The sequence below is a fragment of the Zonotrichia leucophrys genome, chromosome 4, assembly GCF_028769735.1.
Source record: "Zonotrichia leucophrys gambelii isolate GWCS_2022_RI chromosome 4, RI_Zleu_2.0, whole genome shotgun sequence".
NCBI lineage: Eukaryota > Metazoa > Chordata > Aves > Passeriformes > Passerellidae > Zonotrichia > Zonotrichia leucophrys.
Window position 1 is genome coordinate 4329117 of NC_088173.1, and position 19222 is coordinate 4348338.

Here is a 19222-nt window from a genome sequence, read left to right on the forward strand (position 1 = left end):
TGTAGACTTAGAAATACAACCTACAGGTGAAGAAAAACATTTTCTTGTCAGCTATTTACCAAGTTTTATTTTAAAGGTCTCTGGTAATGTGGCAGAAGCAGATGCTGGGTTCTTAAGAGATGCACATGCAAGTTTTTTTCCATCTAATTTTCTTACAGTTTGATAAAAGCAACACTATGATAGCCTATTGTTAACAGTGGAGATTTTCAGTTCATTCTGTTCTTTATATTTAGATAGAAAGTGAGGGTTTGGGTGCTCAGGAAGAACGAGAAACTCGACTTTTCCCAGCAGATGACGATAAATACCGAATTTTGTGCCATGCTTTAACTAGTGACTTCCTCATATATGGTACAGATGTGAGTATTACTTACTTCAGAAGATCTTTTTAAATGGAGTATATTTATGTTGGAATTTTTTGATTACTTCTCATGCCTTTAGCAAAACAAAAAGTGCATCTGTGAACTTTTAGAGTGGATTATTCTATACAAGAACTTTGAGCAAATACAGTCAAAATTGCACCCAGCTTCCTTTACTGTTGCATTTATAGGACATGCATTGGCAGGAAGGTTAAGTTGTGCTTTTACTCGTGTTTGTTGCAAAACATTGCTTTTAATAGCAGAACTTAATTCTATTGCATTAGTGAGAGGATTGGCAATCAAAATGTCTTCCAGATATAGGTAAAAACATAGCACTTCCCTTGCAAATTTGTTGATTTAGGTGGTGATGTGAAAAATGTGGACAAAAAGGTACTGATGTATACAAATGTCTTAGCATAAATGAAAGCCTTCATTTGCTACTGAAGCCTTCATCAAAAGACAATTTTTTTTATGTGTTTCAACAAGGATAGGAATTAAGGAGGGCACTGAAAAGGGATGTGGGCATGCTTATTGATTTTTCTGGAGTTTTTTATGTATGAGGGTAGTTTTTTGTCCTTTTAATATTTTCTGGCACTAGTAATACAGGACACGTTTGGCATTGTAGTATCATGCTCTCTGTGATATCAGCTGATGTACTGACCTGGTTTAATAACTGATTTAATAACTTGGGTGATTTTGTAGCAGATGAGGCCTTTCCCACCTCCTCAGCACCTAAACTGGTACTGGTAAATTTGAAGTACTAAATTTGCAACTGATCAATTTGATGTGTGCAAATACTACCACTGAAGTCAAAGGCCACATTTTTTTAATATACCTTTAATTACAAATCAATTTGATTGCTTTTATTCCCTGAGTTAGATGTCTCTCTTCTTAAGAATGTGTGGTTCTTCCATGGAAGCAAATTTTACAGCTTTTTTTGAAGGTTAGGCTTCTCTCAGCAATGAGGCAGACATTTCATTTGTTTGGAGAACTGCACCGATGTCTCCACAAAGCAGAGGGAGATAAATATCAGAACCAACAGAAACCCCCTCAAACCTCCCAAATCCTTCCTTTTTCCCCAAAAGTTTTTCCTGTCTTACCCAAAACAGGGTTTGAGAATGAAGCAAAAAAACCCACTTAGAAGTACTTTTTTTGAACACTCGCTACTCTAAGATGGAAAACACTACAGCCAAATTAATTACCTGCTTGCCACTTACTGATGTAATTATTAACATTTTCTATTATTTCTCGTTAGACTGGAGTTATTAATTATTTCTTCATTGAAGACTGGCAGTTTGTGAATGAATATCGACATCCTGTCAGTGTGAGAAAGGTTTTTCCAGATCCCAATGGAACCAGAATGGCTTTCATAGATGACAAAAGTGATGGCTTTGTCTATTGTCCAGTAAGTTAGTGTGGGATACCAATAGAATACATGTACAAGCAGGCTCTTCAACTATACAGTGTTTTTGTTGGAAAATGAAGAATATTTTGGCACTCCAGCATGTATGGTGATAGAAGAAATTGGCAAGGAAACTTAAAGATAATTTAATGGTAATGTAAGGAAATAAAATCTGTCATGCTAGATCAGGACAATTTCATTATACTAAATTCCTGATCTGTAATTTTCAAAAATGTATGTGTTTGTGTATTTAAATACAGATAATTTACCCAGCTTCACTGCCCTTCTCCATACCTTTTTTTAAAAAATAGTAAATATCCTTTATATAATGTGCATTTTCTCCACTTCAAATTTAAATTCTTGTGTTATTCAGAATCACTGCTTATAAGGAAATTTTTCTTAAAACAATTTTCATATTTCTACACTACTTATGTTATGTTTAAAATTTTTAATCACAGCTGGGATGAATATTTTGTTTCTCACCTTAGTCACTTAGTAGTAATTTTACTTTTGCATTATATGTAGGTAAATGATAGAGTATATGAGATTCCAGACTTCTCACCAACCATTAAAGGAATCCTGTGGGAAAACTGGCCAATGGATAAAGGTGTTTTTGTTGCTTTTGATGATGATAAAGTATACACTTACGTTTTTCACAAGGATACCATTCAAGGTACCATAAGCTCTTTAAAAAGCTTGTTCTTAAAGATTGTACTATTTTAGTTAATAAAGTAAAACATGTTCTGAATCTTCATTTGTCTTAAATAAAATACATATAGAAATAAGTAGTACTACAGAAGATTTGAAGTGCAGCTTATGTATAGAAAACTAGTTACTTTGCAGGTTTCTCTATAAGGCTTCAAGGCATTTTGGTGTCAACTCCATAAGCTTCTTGCTATTATCATATTTCATCTGAAAGTTACACATGTGCTTCAGTTGTATGTTGAAACATTCATGAGAAAAATCTCAGGATCAGGGTCACAAAACTTGTATTCATTAAAAGTGTTAAAGTTGTAAACGTAGCCATTTCTATATGTGCAAGAGAGAAAAATTGAAATTTACTTACCAACATTTGGAAAAGGACCTTACTGGTTTAGAAGCTTTACGTTCTGTGTATATAGTATTTACTGAAAGATGTGTGCTTGTGTACTTGCTTCTGACTGCCAGAATTACAGACCCTGAATTAATGTCCTGCAAATATACATGTTTTCAGCTGCTTGCTATACTTATTACCATGTAAAAATTTTTACAATACATCTTTTTTTTTCTTCCTGATCTTTGAATCTAGGATCAAAGATTATTTTGGCAGGTGGCACGGAAGTCCCCTATTCCCATAAACCTTTGTTGTTGTACAATGGAGAATTAACTTGTCAGACTCCAAGTGGGAAAACAAACAGTATCTATTTAAGTACTCATGGTTTCCTTGGCAATTTGAAAGACTTTGGACCCGATATGCTGAGACAAATGCTTACTCAGACTCTAATGTTGAAAAGGTACATCTGCATTTTAGTTATATTGTATAAATTGTTTTCTTCTGTGCTTATAGTTCAATATATCATATCCTGGTGATTTTAAAGTATCCTGCTGAATTTTGATAAATCAGATTGATCTGTGAGTTCACATAGCTCTCCAGACCAAGCAAAGTAAATGACCCAGTGATGGTTGGGAGTTTTTTTCACTGTCAAGTAAAAACCTAAAATAACTTTTTTCAAGACTTATTTGGGATTTTGTGACAGTGACTCTGCCAAAACTGGCTGAGGATGCTTCTGTTGTACTCTCCTCCCACTGTAATGAAGCAATGCAAAATTAATATAATGGAAAGAATGCCGGAGTAGGGAAAGCAGATGGTTTCCTAAAAAAGTGTGGTAGAAACAGGAGAAATAGAACTGTAAGGAACACATTTGTATTTTTCCATTCTTCCTGATACATCTCCCTCTCCATGGTTTAGAAGTAAAAGTCTTTGTGTTTTCTCTAACAGAGAGAAAAAAATGTTGAGAGGTAGTTTTGAGTATGAGTAATACCTGAAATTAAAATAGTTGTAAATGTGTTTTATCTTCTATAGGTTTTCTGAAGCATGGGAGATTTGCAGGCTTCTGAATGACCAGTCCTGTTGGAATGAGCTGGCCAAAGCTTGCTTGCATCATATGGAGGTGGATTTTGCAATCCGTGTTTATCGAACATCTGGTAATGCTGGGATGGTGATGTCACTAGAGCAAGTAAAGGTAAAATATAAAGTCTTACCTAGGAAATATGGTAATTTAATTCCTCTTTAAGAATTGCTGAATTCTTGGGGTTTTTTTTTGGGGGGGGGGAAAGGGTTGTTTTTGTTCAAACAGAAGTTGAGTTGCTTTCAAGGGATATAGAGGATAAAGTGTCCAAACTACAGACTGTGCTTGGGTTTCTCTTGGAGTGTTGCAGTCTCTACTGTAATGCACAGTATTTCTTTCTGCATTTGCTTGAGAACAGCAGAATGTATTCATGTCTCAGGCACTGGGAGGCTCTTATTTCCTTTTGTTATTTTTTAGAAAATGTTGAAGACTGCTATTAAAAAAATTCCAAAATAAAACCAGATTGCATCTGTACATCTAAAAGTGAAATAGTACCTTAAAATTATACTTCTGCAAATTGCTGATTTTAGACAGTGTTAGCTGTAGTGGCACATGAGGGCTTTTTCTGGTTTGTAGAATCCAATACACATCATTGTAAAATGTAAGGATATTTAGTTTTACTATTTTGCTTTATTTTTCTTACAAGCTTATGTTATTTATACAGTATTTATTTTCTTTTGAACTGCTTCTGCACCTATTATGTCTTTCTACAGGGAATAGAAGACCACAACCTTTTAGCAGGACATCTTGCAATGTTTACTAGTGATTTTAATCTGGCTCAGGATTTGTATCTGGCATCCTCCTGTCCTATTGCTGCTCTTGAGGTATTCATTTAAGATGTGTATATTTTCTGCTGGTTTTGTTTCCAGAGTAATGCTGGAGCATTTTACTTTCTGATAATTTTGTCCTTTTATGGTTTTGATCTTGCCATTGTGTGACTGGAATCATAGACTGTCCTGATTTAGAAGGGAACCACAAGGAGCATTGAGTCCAACTCCTGGCCCTACACAGGAGAACCCCAAGGGTCACACCTTGTGCCTGAGAGCATTGTCCAAACGCTTCTGGAACTCTGTCAGGCTCGGTGCTGTGACCGCTGCCCTGGGGAGCCTGTTCAGTGCCCAGCCACCCTCTGGGTGAAGAACCTTTTCTTGAATGGTATCCAATGTAAAACTGCCCTGACACAGCTTCAGGCTGTTCCCTTGGATCCTGTATCTGGGCACCACAGAGAAGAGATCAATGTCTGCCCCTCATCTTCCCCTCACAAGGGAGTTGTAGACTGTGACAAGATCTCCCCTCAGTCTCCTCCAGGCTGAACAGACCAAGTGACCTCAGCCACTTCTCATATGGCTTCCTCTCAAGGCCCTTCACCATCTTTGCAGGCCACCTTTGGACACTCTCTAACAGCTTTAGAGCCTTCTTATATTGTGGTGCCCAAACTGCACACAATATTCAAGATGAGGCTGCCCCAGCCCAGAGCAGAGCAGGACAATCCCCTCCCTTGCCTGGCTGGCCATGCTGTGCCTGATGCCCCCCAGGACAGGGTTGTCCCTCCTGGCTCCCAGGGCACTGCTGGCTCATGTTCAACTTGTCATGGACCAGGACCCCCTGGTTCCTTTCCAGTATCTCATTCCCCAGGCTGTTTGTACTTCCAGACTTGCTTTGTCCCATGTGCAGAGTCCAGCACTGCCCCTTGTTAAACTTCACAGCTGGGGAGTGCCCAGTCCTCTAATTTGGGAAGGTTTCTCTGCAGAGCCTCCCTGCCTTTGAGGGAGTCAAAAGCTCTTTCCAATTTAGTGTCATCATCAAATTTATTTATTATACCTTTGGGTCCTGTGTCCAAGTCATTTATGAAGATGTTGAAGAGCACAGGACTGAAAATGGAGCCCTGTGGGACCCCACTAGTGGCAGGTCCCCAGTCTGATGTCTCCCCATTCACTATAACCCTTTGTGTCTGTCTCATGACCCAGTTGCTCACCCATCCCCTGATGTGTTTATACAGCTGTGGGCTGGACATTTTACAAACTCTATGAGACTGCATTCAAAGCTTTACTGAAAGCCAAAAAGATTACATCAATTGACTGTCCTTGATCAGCTAAGTGGGTTACCTTCTAATAAAAGGAAATTAAGTTTGTCAAGCAGGACTTTGTTCTCATGAAGTTGTGCTGGCTGTGACCAATGAGTGTGTTGTCCTTGCAGTGTTTTTCAATAGCTCCCAGAATAATCTTCTCCATAATTTTACCAGGCGCTGAAGTGAGACTGACAGGCCTGTCATTTCCAGGGTCAACCTAACAGACCATCCTTCAGGGTGAACATCTCTCAAATTGCCTGAATCTTTGTAGAATATTAGCTCAATATTTGTATTTAGAATAATTTAAAGTTCAGAATAGAAGTCCAGATTTGATACTTGCTTCAGACAGTGTTACTGTTGTTTGTTAATAGATGCGGAAAGACTTGCAGCACTGGGACAAAGCACTGCAACTGGCTAAGCGCCTGGCCCTGGACCAGATCCCTTTCATATCAAAGGAATATGCAGTGCAGCTTGAATTCATGTAAGTTCTCCTGTAAGGTTGTAGTGTAACAATAGTAAACCAATACTCAAGCTCAGTAGAACACAGAACTAAGATATTTCAGATGACTGCATTGCTAAGAGACAATTCAGTGAGGTCTTACAGCTCTAGTATGAGGAAGAGTAGTTTTGCAAGGAATCTTTCATGCTAGAGACATGTTAGTAAATCATAGTTCCTTTTCACTAATTCTGGCATATGTAGGTTCTTTGCCTCTGGTAGATCCACTATATACTATATGCATCATCTACTAAATAAACACTTTGGTGCAGGCATGTGCTTGGAAAATAGAGAAAGTCACAATTATTTAACACTTCTTGCATTGGATGAAAGCCATGTCTTTTGCCTGTCTTTCTTTAAATATCTATAAGCCTTTATTTTCTTAAATCATTTAGGCAGGGGTGTGTCAAATTTCAAGGCTACCAATCCCTGAAAAGACAGAACACATGATATCATTTGACAAGACATGATTTGACATGATTTTAAAGTCTATTTAATAGTTAATTCTTCCCAGATGATGCCTGGTCTGTTTAAAATCTAAGTCAAGAGGAAAAACTTACCTGTTAATAGTTTGTAGACAACTCCCTTCCCTTGGCAGTACACCTGGCATTCAGAGAGAGAGGACACTTGCTGGTCACAGAAGGGAAGGAATGGACACACATGAAACAATGCAACCATCTGCAACTTGAATTCTGAATATACTCCAGGAAAAAAATTGCCTTTGATTTTGTGTTGCAAAAATTCTAAATAATTTCAAAGATTAGTTTCAGTTGTCTTCCAGGAAAATCTGGAATAGAGCTGAGACCACTGAGGTGTATTTTGCAGATAGATTATTTCTATTTTCTGCCTTTCAAGGGAGGTTTATTGGTCCCTGTCGAACAGAATTGAGAGATGGAATTGCCTCTTTGACTAAGAGCTTGATTAAATCCATAGGAAGTGCCATGACATCCTATGTAACTGTCCACCTCTACATACTTCACAACCTTCTCTGTAGTCATTTTGTATAAATCAAGACAGAGACATGCATAATGTGATAGGAAGTCAAACATCTCTTCCTATTGAAAATGTATCTCTGTATAACTTCCAGTTTTCTTTTAGGGGTGATTATGTTAATGCTCTGGCGCATTATGAGAAGGGAATCACTGGAAACAACAAGGTAATTCCTTTTTACTAATGATAGCATTGTACTGTCACAATATACATTAAGTTGTCATGTTTCAGACTCATTTGAATTCCAGATTTTAAATTCAGCTCGAAATTAAATGTTAGTAAGTCTGTAATATTTTGTTAGTTGTCGGATCTCAAGATCTCAGTCCTGAGGTGCTGAGCCACAGAGACCACTTTGGGGGTCTCGGGAGTCCTGGAATGTTGCCAGAAGTGTCTGGTAGCTGGACTTTAACCCTACACAGGGGAAGACAAGGATGAGGGCTTCACCGGGGTGAATGGTGAAGGGATTAGTTAATTAGAGGGTGAGACACAGGGTTTAGGATTTCTGTACAGGGGGGTTTAGAGGAGCAAGATGGAGGAATTGGGGTGTGTCCTCTCCTTCTTCTTCTTCTTCTTCTCCTCCATCTTCTTTGGCCACGGTGGCATTTTTGGATTGGTTATTACTGAGAGTGCACCGAGTTATAAGAATAAATGGTATTGGGGAAAAATGATAAATATTGTACACGTAACAATGGGTATAAAGATACGTGGCTGCCCCGGAGGGCAGACAGTGTGCTCATGGCTGACTGCTGGGCAGATCTTTGTTCAGCTGAAAGAACATCTTTTAGATAAACAATTAATAAACATAAAAACCGAAAGAAGAACTGAAGCCTCTTCTCGTCCTTCGATACGCGGGCTGCCCCAAGGCCACCCCGGGCCTTTCCAGGCCCCTCAAACAGCCGAGATAAACCGGACAGTTAGTTTGTTTCAATGCTTGGTTACAGTCTCTTTTGTGACCTGGTGTTTCTCATGTGTAATCTATAGTTACTGCTTTCCATTTGCTTGCCAGTACCAGGAGCACGATGAAGTTTGCCTTGCTGGAGTGGCTCAGATGTCCATTCGAATGGGGGACGTCCGGCGAGGGGTGAACCAGGCCCTGAAACATCCCAGCAGGGTACTAAAAAGAGACTGTGGAGCTATTCTGGAGAATATGAAGGTACTCAAGAGAGTTAATATGAAACTGAATATGTGATTTCACTAGGTTAGTAATTTATTTATGGTCTTAATTTAGAAATTATATTTTAATGGTTTCCAATATTGTAGCAATTTTCAGAAGCTGCTCAGCTGTATGAAAAGGGACAATATTATGACAAGGCAGCATCAGTGTACATCCGGTGTAAAAACTGGTAAGTACAGGTTTCAGGGCAATGGTATATTTCAGAGGATTTTCTGGGGTGCTATTTGGAAAAGAATGATTCTCTGAATAGAAAAAATGCCTCATTAACTATGTTTCATTAATTTTATTGTTCCAACTTCAGGCTTAAAGATTCTCTCAGAAATTTATGTTGTTTTAATATAGTCTTACTGTAAATGGGAAATAATTTTTTCCCTTTTTTTGTGTGTTATGTTTAAAGTTTCCTGCAGTTTCAAGTCCTTTGTGGGTGTGTGCACATGCACACATCCACGCTGAATTTAATGTACATTGAATATAGGAATTATATTTGTGTAGTTACTGTTTAATTAATTAGATTTCTTAGTTTTATAACATGCATAGCTGAGACTGAGTATTTGGACAGTTGGAAATTATTCAAGAGTAGCCAGTATCATAATTTTCTTTTTTTAAGTTAATTTGATTATTGTGAAGTGTCCATTGGAAAAGTCCAATTTTCTGAGACATTTAAGGACTCAGTTCTGGTCTAATTGCATTTTATGGACTCCTCACATTAGGAACCAATCAGACAGTTCAGTAAGACTTCTTTCATTGAGTGCTCTAAAGATTAGGTTGGAATATTTTGTGCATTTATTTGAAAAATAATTTTTTTATTCTATCAAAGGATTATCAGTAGTATCAAAATGAGCCAGGAGAGCGGTTGGTGAAGGGGAGTGGCTTGCATCTAATGATCATATTGATTTGGGAAGTGGGAGGTACAAGCTTTGTTTACTCTTGCAGAGGGAGGTTCAGTTTGAAGAATGCCCATCTTTGAGTCAGAGAGGTGAGATTTAAGGGCAGCCTCTGTTGAGTCTCTCATGTCCTTTGTCCTGAAAGGCCAACTGCTCAGTTTGCTGGTTTTTATAGATCTTTCAGGTTACAGTTTTAATGCTGTGCTTCTTCTGTTGGTTAATCCAAGAACACCTGAGGTAAAAATTGTTGGTCTGGCACTTCTTACGCTCATGCACCTGAGACTTAAAAAAGAGAAGATACTGTCTTCAAGCCTGTGTGCTCATAAAGCAATCTGTAATTTCATGTTCTTACAAAGTGCAACTTGTTGAAAATATTAAAATTACTTCAAAGCTTATCCATTATGTTCAGTTTCTTCTATCAGACTCCTTTTCAGTGTTGATATAAATATGCCAGTTTTACCAGAGAAAACTTGGAACCAGCTGTATTTATTAACTATTATCTTTCTAGGGCAAAGGTTGGTGAACTTCTTCCTCAGGTTTCATCTCCAAAGATTCACCTACAATATGCAAAGGCCAAGGAAGCAGATGGCAGGTACTTTTGAATGCTCTTCTTTAATATAAAACCTATTATTGCTGTTGTTATTATTCTACGTGAGTGCTTTTGTAAAATAAATTAAAATGCATACTGAAACTTGGATAAAATAGTCTTGTAAAAATGGATTCCAAAATATGTGAACTAAAGTTTACCCTTTGTGTATTAAAGATTTGAAACATAATCTAAGGACATTCATCTGGTGTCAAAGATGTGTTTCTAATTAATTGTTTTCCAGTCTTTCTAACAAAAATCATCAAAGGTTTTGAAGTACTGAACATCATTCCATCTAGCAGAGTATTCAAGTTCCGTTTGTTTCTAGCAACTCCTTAGCTGTGATTTTAGAGGTCACTCAAAGGGAGAATAATCATGAAAAAATTTTTTTCATTTTAGAGTCACATTATTGGTACATCTTAATGGCTGCACTTGCATAATAATAATGCAAAGTTATTAGCTGAAGTGAAAGCCCAAGATAGGTTATATTTAATCACAGAATGTAGTTCCTTCAATCCTTAGTGTAAGTAAACTGCTTCAGAATAATGATACTTGAAAATATGAAATAGCACCAGACTTCAATGTTTGCAATGATGGGACTAGAAAATACTGTTTCTGTCAATTACATAGTGAAAGAATGAGAAATTTCTTGATCTTGTCTACAGAACAGAAAAGAGATCTTATTTCTAAAATTGTACACCTAGCTATCACGTTTGATTTTTATTGTTCTCTTGCTCTCCAGGGATTTCATATGGAAGTGATGAACTGTTTTTAATATACAGCAAAAGAAATGCTGGCAGAGTAGGTCAAAAATAGTATTGTGGTACTCTGCTTTTCATTCTCCTAAGAGAAAATGAAATAGAAACCAAAAACAACATAGTAAATGCAAAGCAATGTGATTACATGCAAACTGAAAGGAAGTTACCACAAAATAATCTCACAGATATAAAATATTTTGTTTCCTTCACACCATATTATAAAGAGTTATTTACAAAGTTAAAACTGATGTGGAGCCATTATTTTGCAGGTACACAGAAGCTGTGGTAGCTTATGAACATGCAAAGCAATGGGATAGTGTAATTCGACTGTATTTGGATCACCTAAATAATCCTGAAAAGGCTGTTAATATAGTGAGAGAAACACAATCTCTTGAAGGAGCAAAGATGGTGGCCAGGTAACAATCATATCATGCACATTCAAAGGAAATCTATATCTATTGGGAATTTATGAGGCATGCTAACATATTACACTCTGGTTATATGTACTTGGCTAGAAACTGTGTAATTCAATTAATTGATTTGATTTCTCTAAGATTTGGACAACTAAATAGGTACTGATTTTTTTTTTGTTGTTGTTCTTGTTGACTTTTTGAGTAAAATTGTATTAACCTGAAGTAATAAGTTTAGACAATAAAAATTGCCATTCTGTATTATTAATACTAAGTTAATTTTAGGAGCCTAGTTAAAACAATCAAGATACAAAATGGATTAGAAGTGTGTCATACTTGTATGTATGCTATGTACTATATTCCTAAAACATTTGGTGTATTCATTAAGCTAATTAGTACTAAGGTGTTAATTTGTCATTTGGATTAGATTCTTCCTGCGGCTTGGTGACTATGGTTCTGCCATCCAGTTCCTGGTTATGTCCAAGTGTAATAATGAAGCTTTCACATTAGCTCAGCAGCACAACAAGATGGAGATTTATGCTGATATCATCAGTGAGTATTCCAGGCTCATAGTTTGCTTGCATTGTGTTTTACTGTTCTTTTAGTTAATTTTAACCAATTTGAAATCATAAGACAATGGGTGTTTAGTTTTGTTTCCCGTTTCCAGTCATTGTGCCCAGTTTTGGTAACGTGTGTACTTCAGGCCTATAAGCCAGACTTTGCTTTCGGCTTTGCTATCTCTTTGTTTCAAATCTTGCCTGTCCTACAGGTTTTTTTGTTTATCCATAGAGATAAGACATTTAGACTCTTTTCTTGTGCCCATTGACAAATCCCTTTCTTTGGCCTTGATACAAAATGGAGCATTTCAGTGGTACAGTTCTTGATTTTTGTTTCCTTTTCCTTTTCTCTTGGTTCCAGCTCTTTTCTTACATGTCACTTTTTTTCCCTTTTCTACTCTTTAAGAACCTTTGTGGCCTCCTTGTGTCTCAGTGAGAATTGGAAAGGAGACCTTACTGAGAAGCTGCCTTTTATCTTAGGCCATCAAGCTAGTCAGAGTCCACCTTGTCAATTTGCACCAAATTTTATAGTTTGTGTGAGGCACCATTGAAGAGTGACCTACCACCTCTACATATGTTACCTCCCAAATTCTCATGTTTTCAATTAATCTCTTTGTTTAGACCTTGGTTTCTTATTGTGAAGAAACCAAAGCTTGGCAAGAGTTAGCTTGGAGATGTATGGTTACAGGTGATTGTCAAGGTGGCCACAATTGTTCTACAGTTCCTTATGCCTTTTTACTTCTATCCAAAATAGGATGTCTCAAGCTGTAATCTAAGTGGGTAGAAAAGGTGTTTAAAACTATCTTTGGAGTAGTGTCTGTCCTTGTTTTACATGTGTACAGCAGAATGGAGTCTTGGTTAGAAGACTTAAGTAGTACTCCCTGCCACCACATGGATGCATTGTCCCTGATAGCCTTGCTTTGTACAAGTGTGCTTCCATGTTCTGAAACTGTGAAAGTGATTCAGGTGATAATCTCATCACTTGCCCTGCTTTATTGTTGCCTGGACATGATGGAAAAATTCATTATCAGATCATAGCAGTACCATTTCATTATGCTTTTTTAGAAGAGAATGTAGTGACAGGATGAGGGGGGATATTAGGAAAGCTTTATTTACTGTGAGGATGGTGAGGTGCTGGAAAAGGTTGCCCAGAGAAGTTTTAGATGTCCCATCCCTGGAAGGGCTCCAAGGCCAGGTTGGATGGAACTCTGAGCAAGATGGTCTAGCAAAAGGCCCATGGCAGGGACTAGATGATATTTAAGATCCCATCAAACCCAAATTATTATATTATTCTATGATTCTGTGAAAAACAGAAATCTCATTATGGTGTAAGACCTGTGGAAACAATTATTAGTCTGACATTTAGTCTGATTAAATAGCAAAAAAAATGTGTAAGACATAATTTGTGTCTGTCTGGCTTTGGTTTTTCTTGAATGTCAGTAGAAAAACAAAGTAGAATAGGAATATGTTCATTCAGTAGGGTCTTTATCTTATTTAATAAGAATACCCTGCTATGACTCAGATCTGTCTGTTGCAGGTTCTGAAAGTACTACCAATGAAGATTATCAGAGCATTGCACTCTATTTTGAAGCAGAAAAGAAACATTTTCAGGCGGGGAAATTTTTCTTGCTGTGTGGTCAATATGGACGGGTCAGTACCTAAAGGATAAGCCAGTGAAAGTGAAATGTTTATAGAAATGTTCAAGATACAGTCTTCAGGAAAGGTCATATTAGATTGTGAGTGCCTTAACTGAAGACATACTGATATTTTTTTAAAAGGGTGAAAATGTAAGCGAACTATTTATGTTTACAGTTATCTAGGCTGTGTTCCATGAATGATACATTGCCATGCACATAGGTTTTTCATAGCAGTAGAAGCTTGGGATGAATCAGTGATAGACTATTGTCAATGAATCTCTGAATGTCGTTATCTGCAGCAGCAATTTATTACATTTCATTGGCTTGACCGGTGGAGACTTGGTTGCAGAGTAACTAATTCATTTAATTGCTGTAGCATACCTAACTGAAAGCTTTTTTTAAAAAAAGAAAATATGTTAATTGAAGTATGTTGATTGACACACTTTTGATCAGTTACAAGTCTGTGAACTGATGCTTGTTAGATGTTTGACTTTTGCATACTGAACACATACCAAAAAAAAAAAGACTGATTTTTGCAAATTGTGGCCATTGTAGATGACAGCTCCTTCAGCTGTGGCATGGGGGGCTCCATGACATTAAAAACATTATCACATTAATCACATTGTGGCATTAATTACATTAATCATTAATTTGTTCTCACCACATTGCTGTGAACATCTTTCACAGTTAGTGGAGGTGAACACCAGAATTTGGCAAAGTCTCAGTTGTTTCAAGAGCAGCTGCTACCTCTGTAGTTGGGATAAGCATTCAGTGTGCCACATGTCTTATCAAAATGCACTGAGAGAGAACCTGATAAAAATCAGAAAAAATGAATTTCATGTATCTCAATTTTAACTTATCTTCTGTATCATTTTAGGCATTAAGGCATTTCTTGCAAAGTCCAAGCACAGAAGATAATTCGGCTATGGAAATGGCAATTGAAACAGTAAGCAACTTTGTTAAAACAAAATATTCTCCATCTTTTTGAGGACTTTACCTTCAGTACTATGACATTTTCCCAGCATCACGGAGTGTGTTTGGTTAGATTGCAATTAGAAGGAAAAGTGTGTCAGTAAAGAAGATATCTAAATCTAAACATGTTCAAAATTCTCAACACATTAGAAAATAAATACAAGCTGCTGAACCAAAGAATCATCTGGTTTGAACAAATCATGTTCTATATCTATCTGGTTTATTGAAAGGCTCCTTATAAGCGAGTTATTTTTCTCTTCTTCTTTCATATCACAATTTCTTGTGTCTTTTTTTTAATAGGTGGGACGGGCAAAAGATGAAGCCCTAACAAATCAGCTGATTGACTATCTTATGGGAGAGGGGGATGGCATGCCCCAGGTACTGTATTTTTATCACTGCTGTTGTGTCACATTTCTGTGCTACAAGATATTTTGAGCTTACTTTGTCCTAAAATTCTTGGTAGGCACAGACTGTGCTTTTGCTTTCATTAGGTAGCAAGACTTGTATGATCATTCCATGAGTCATTCAGTAACTCCAGATTCAGGAATAAAAGAAAGGAAGCAACTGTCTTAGATATAATATTTTTTCTTCAGTCATCTTTATGAAAGCAGGTAGTTGGACAGAGGAAGCCCAAATTAATGCTCATAATAAGAGTAAGAGACAAAACTTAGCTGTTTGTTGTTGCCAGTTTGCCAGTTGGCTGTTGCCTTTCCCAGCTGGACACTCAACATGTGTTATGTCTCGAGATGAGCTACAGCACTGATCTCTTCCTGCAGGAGCAGAGTTGGTCTGACTTTTGCAGTGGAAGAAAATAAGGTACAAAGTAGGGGATACAGGTCAAAACCCCAAGGTTGACCAGGCTACAATAGTTCTTGTGTTCAACATCAGTGTAAGGCATAAAATGTTGCAGACAGATTTTAAAAATCAGCAACTCCTTTTTGATTTCTGAAGGGCCTTGATGGTAATAGAGCTTGTTGTACATTCAGTCGTATTTAAGCTTGAGTTCATGGAATTAAGTAGCTGAACCACTTGAATTTTTACTGCCTGATACAGCAGACCTGGAATGTGAGCTAACTGGGGAAAGTCAGACCTCAGGTGAGGGTGTTGCAGTCTGCTGTCAACTGCTTAGTCAAGGAATTTAGGGTCTCATACAAAGTCATGGTAAATACAGTCAGGTGCAATATGATATATATGGAAGTATAAATTATGCCTTGCTGAGGGCAATAAGGCTTGGTAATTATGGAGATGACAGGGGCTCAGTGCAGTAAGTTGATTTCACCCCTAATATTACAGCTGTGGTTTACAATTCTGTTAGGAAGCTGGAAACTCTCTTTTCTGTCTGTATGAATAAAGGGTTTGAGATTTTAGACTTTTAGAGACATTGGACATTTGATGGGCAAGCAAACTTTGCTTTTGTAAAAGGTAAAAAAAGGGGAGCCAAACCAAACCTCTATCTCTTTATTATTTACCTCTTACTTTAATATGAAATGTGAACTTCAATAAAATTATGAGAGAAGCAAAACATAGCAAAACAAACAGAATTCAACTGCAAGAGCCCAAAGGGAATTAAGCTGTTGGAGGCACTGGATGCAAAACCTATTCAGTATCAGTGTAAGCAAGACTAATTCCATATTTATGCTGGAAGCTGGGTGGAGAGAAACTGTAGCATCTGGTCTGTTTTCTCAGAACAGCGGAATAGCTGCCTCATTCAAAGAAGTCCATGGGAACTAATGTGTAAGGGAAGTGAGCTACAGTACGATCTCCATAGTGAAGAGGTTCTAAAGATTTTAGAAAAGATTTGGAAATTTTTTGAATGCCATTATTGCTATATTTAACATTGTTTTGAACTTCAGTGCAGAGCTTTGTTTTCCTTATTTAAAAGCTCTCTCTTGTTCTTCTGAATGCTTTAATCCAATCTACCATAGTCTCTCTCAGTGAGTAACAAAATTTTACTTTATCCAATCATATATGTTTGCTTTAAAAACAATCATTATCTTCATTATGCTATTGAGACTGTTCTTGAATTTATCAAGCAAGATATTATTGTTTTTAGAAAATAGAAGCTTCTTTGTCGTAGCATTTTTGTAAAGCTGAAAGTAAGAGTGAATTTATTGGTAGCCATGCAGCAGAAACTTGCTCATCATTTCAAGCATTGATCTTCAAACCAGATCATTACTGACTGGCTGATTGGTTTAAATCTTTCACAGCCAACAATTTTCTGGCATTTTAATGAAGTGTCATATTATCAAAATTATTATGCTCACCAAAATTTTGCTACACTATTGTCTGACTAATTATAAACTATTTCTTAGATGTCTGATTATGTCAACCATTGTGTTTGTTAATTTCAGCATATATTGTTAATTTGCCATGTGCCCTCTTTCAGGGAACAGTAACTAGCAAGGTTCTGCTGTTTTCCATGTGCATATTTTCTGAGTACATACATTTTAAAAAGAAAAATTAAACTAAAATTATGAATATCTAATACTAAATCAGATTGCAATAACAAATTTTCCAAAGACCTTAGGAAATGTACTGTATTAGAAAATCCTTTCCTGCATTTTCTGCTCCTTAACTTACTGATTTTAAAGGTAGGAGTATCAGAGTAAAACATGAGAATATTTTTTCTTGAATTACTTTCAATTTTTTTCCGTTTTTTCTTCTTTTTTTCTTTTTTCTTTTTTTTTTGGGGGGGGGGTGGGTAAATATTTAAAATATGTTATTTAAGTTAAATATAATTAGGAACATGGCAAACACCATATAAGTCCACTGGTCCATGCTGGGACAGGATCGTTTCCTGCTGCAGCAGGAGAAAGGTTTCTGCTAATCATCAATGAAATGGCCATTTGTGGCCATTAGGTGATATCAGAAATTGGGAAGAATTATAACCAACTAATTTTACTAATTTTTGGTTTACCCCATTAAGGGCATAGCAGTTTTTCTTTTTAAGGCAGTTTACAGTGGATAATTAATATCTGTTAATGTAAGTAGTTGCAGTTACTTTATTATCGAGACAACTATTTCATTATTCTTAAGTTATAATTCTTAATGATGTTCAACCTTCTGATCATGTATTGCCTAAAATTCTGCTCCATCATTAATTTAACAGTAATTCCTTTTGGTCACTTAAAGTTTTTCCTTGTATTCAAGTTAGAAAGAAGTCTAATTTTGTCTTCTCTTTTCTTTCCATGTGCACTTCTTTCTCTCTTGCTTTCATTTCTGTGATTTTTTTTCTTTCTAATTTTTTCTTTGCTTAACTACAGTCTAATCTTTGCAGTCATCTTCTCCACAAGGAAATATCTTTATATCTTTAATATGTCCATTCCCTTGAATTTCTGCTTTTTTTTGCTGTGCCTGAGCCTTACATACAAAACCCACATAGTATTCCAGAGAATAACACAACACTGATTAATACAATTATTGTTGTAGTAATTTTCATACCATTTTAACATAGAATATACACTTTAAGTGTTTGGATTTACTACTAATATTGCAGAATTGGCTGGTTTGTATTTTTTTGCTAAGCTCTCCATAAAGTTGCAAGTGTTGTCTTTTTTTTTTTTTCATTTTTGTATTTAAGTTGGAACCATACCATTATATACAATATTTAGCTTAATTTAATTCCAATTTACTAGTTATAAGATTATCATGTACAGGCTTTACTTTTTATTGACCCCATTTTAGAAATCACTGCTAATGATATAAAATAGTGACACTCATCCAATTTTTTTGCTCTTAATATTTCCTTTTCAACATAAGCAAGGTCATTTTATTTTGCTTTTTATTTTTTATACTTCTTTAATAGCAATAAATAGAATATTTTTATATTTACTTTTTTTCTATTCTTTCTTTTCTATTCCTATATTTTATTTTGTATTTTTAGGAATTACCTCTTGAGGATTTCCTCAATCCCAATTTTCTCGAAACCAAGCAAACTCTGATTTGTTATCAAAGACCAATTCTTTCTCTCATTGGTATTTTTTTTACTAGTCTTCTAGACATTTGAGTACACTTGCAAAAATAGAACTCATGTTTGTTTTCTGCAATACTGCCATCCTGTTTTTTGGTTTTGTTTTTAAATTATTTCACTAATTTGCCTGCTGTTAGATTGCCAGGTTTTGGGTGAACTATTTGCTGCATTTGCCATTCTTGAGTTATATAATTATCAAAAGTTCCTGGTGTAGCAAATCATGAATTTTATGCGTCTTATTCAGCTAGTTGTGCCCTGATTTTCAATTTTTTAGTTCTCTTGGATGTCCACCATCTGGTCCCAGAACAATACATTCATTGGGGGCCAGATTTTGTCATGTGCATCCATGTCGACGGAAGGAGACCAGGACATCCAGTTGATCATCACAGGCCCAATTTTATTGATCAGCACAGCGGGTTAAATACAGTTCGTAATTAACTTCATGCATATTGCAAAAGTTGAGCTCAGGATTGGTTAGTTACATATCAGCAGTTACACCTACTTTTACATTCCTATGGTCCTACTTTTGATACTTTCTACATATTCTTAGGAGATATTCAGGACTAATCTCTACTCCCTTTCTCCATGTTGCAGCAAGGCCACTGATTGCAAGTTGCTGACATCTCCTTTCAGCTTGCTGACTGCTGATTTCTCAGCTTGACCAGTGGCAATATGTCAGCATGGCCTTTCTCAGCTAACCAATTATTAATAAAGCTCTCCACATTAAAGCTCTCCACACATCCACACTAAGCAATGTCTGCATCCAGATCCGTAACACAATTTAAGCATTTCTGGCAAGACTTCTATTTCTAAAAGGAGTCCCTGGGTTCTTTTCTGGCACTGTCAATGCCCAC

At 36.5% G+C, this 19222-nt stretch overlaps 1 protein-coding gene across 2 annotated transcripts in view; it reads left to right on the top strand.

Annotated features, from left to right (window-relative positions):
- The window catches only part of WDR19 (WD repeat domain 19), a 40562-nt gene that overhangs the window by 12225 nt on the left and 9115 nt on the right, over positions 1-19222 (top strand). For both annotated transcript variants that reach the window (XR_010439823.1, XM_064710279.1), the window contains exons 14-29: positions 234-356; positions 1612-1761; positions 2284-2431; positions 3047-3251; positions 3821-3980; positions 4580-4690; positions 6306-6415; positions 7529-7586; positions 8427-8573; positions 8681-8763; positions 9987-10070; positions 11092-11238; positions 11660-11784; positions 13327-13439; positions 14304-14372; positions 14699-14776. Coding sequence is in view for 1 of the 2 variants with exons in the window: in XM_064710279.1 (XP_064566349.1) it covers positions 234-356; positions 1612-1761; positions 2284-2431; positions 3047-3251; positions 3821-3980; positions 4580-4690; positions 6306-6415; positions 7529-7586; positions 8427-8573; positions 8681-8763; positions 9987-10070; positions 11092-11238; positions 11660-11784; positions 13327-13439; positions 14304-14372; positions 14699-14776 (1911 nt within the window). In the remaining variant the exon portion in view is untranslated. The remainder of the gene's footprint in view (positions 1-233; positions 357-1611; positions 1762-2283; positions 2432-3046; positions 3252-3820; positions 3981-4579; positions 4691-6305; positions 6416-7528; positions 7587-8426; positions 8574-8680; positions 8764-9986; positions 10071-11091; positions 11239-11659; positions 11785-13326; positions 13440-14303; positions 14373-14698; positions 14777-19222) is intronic.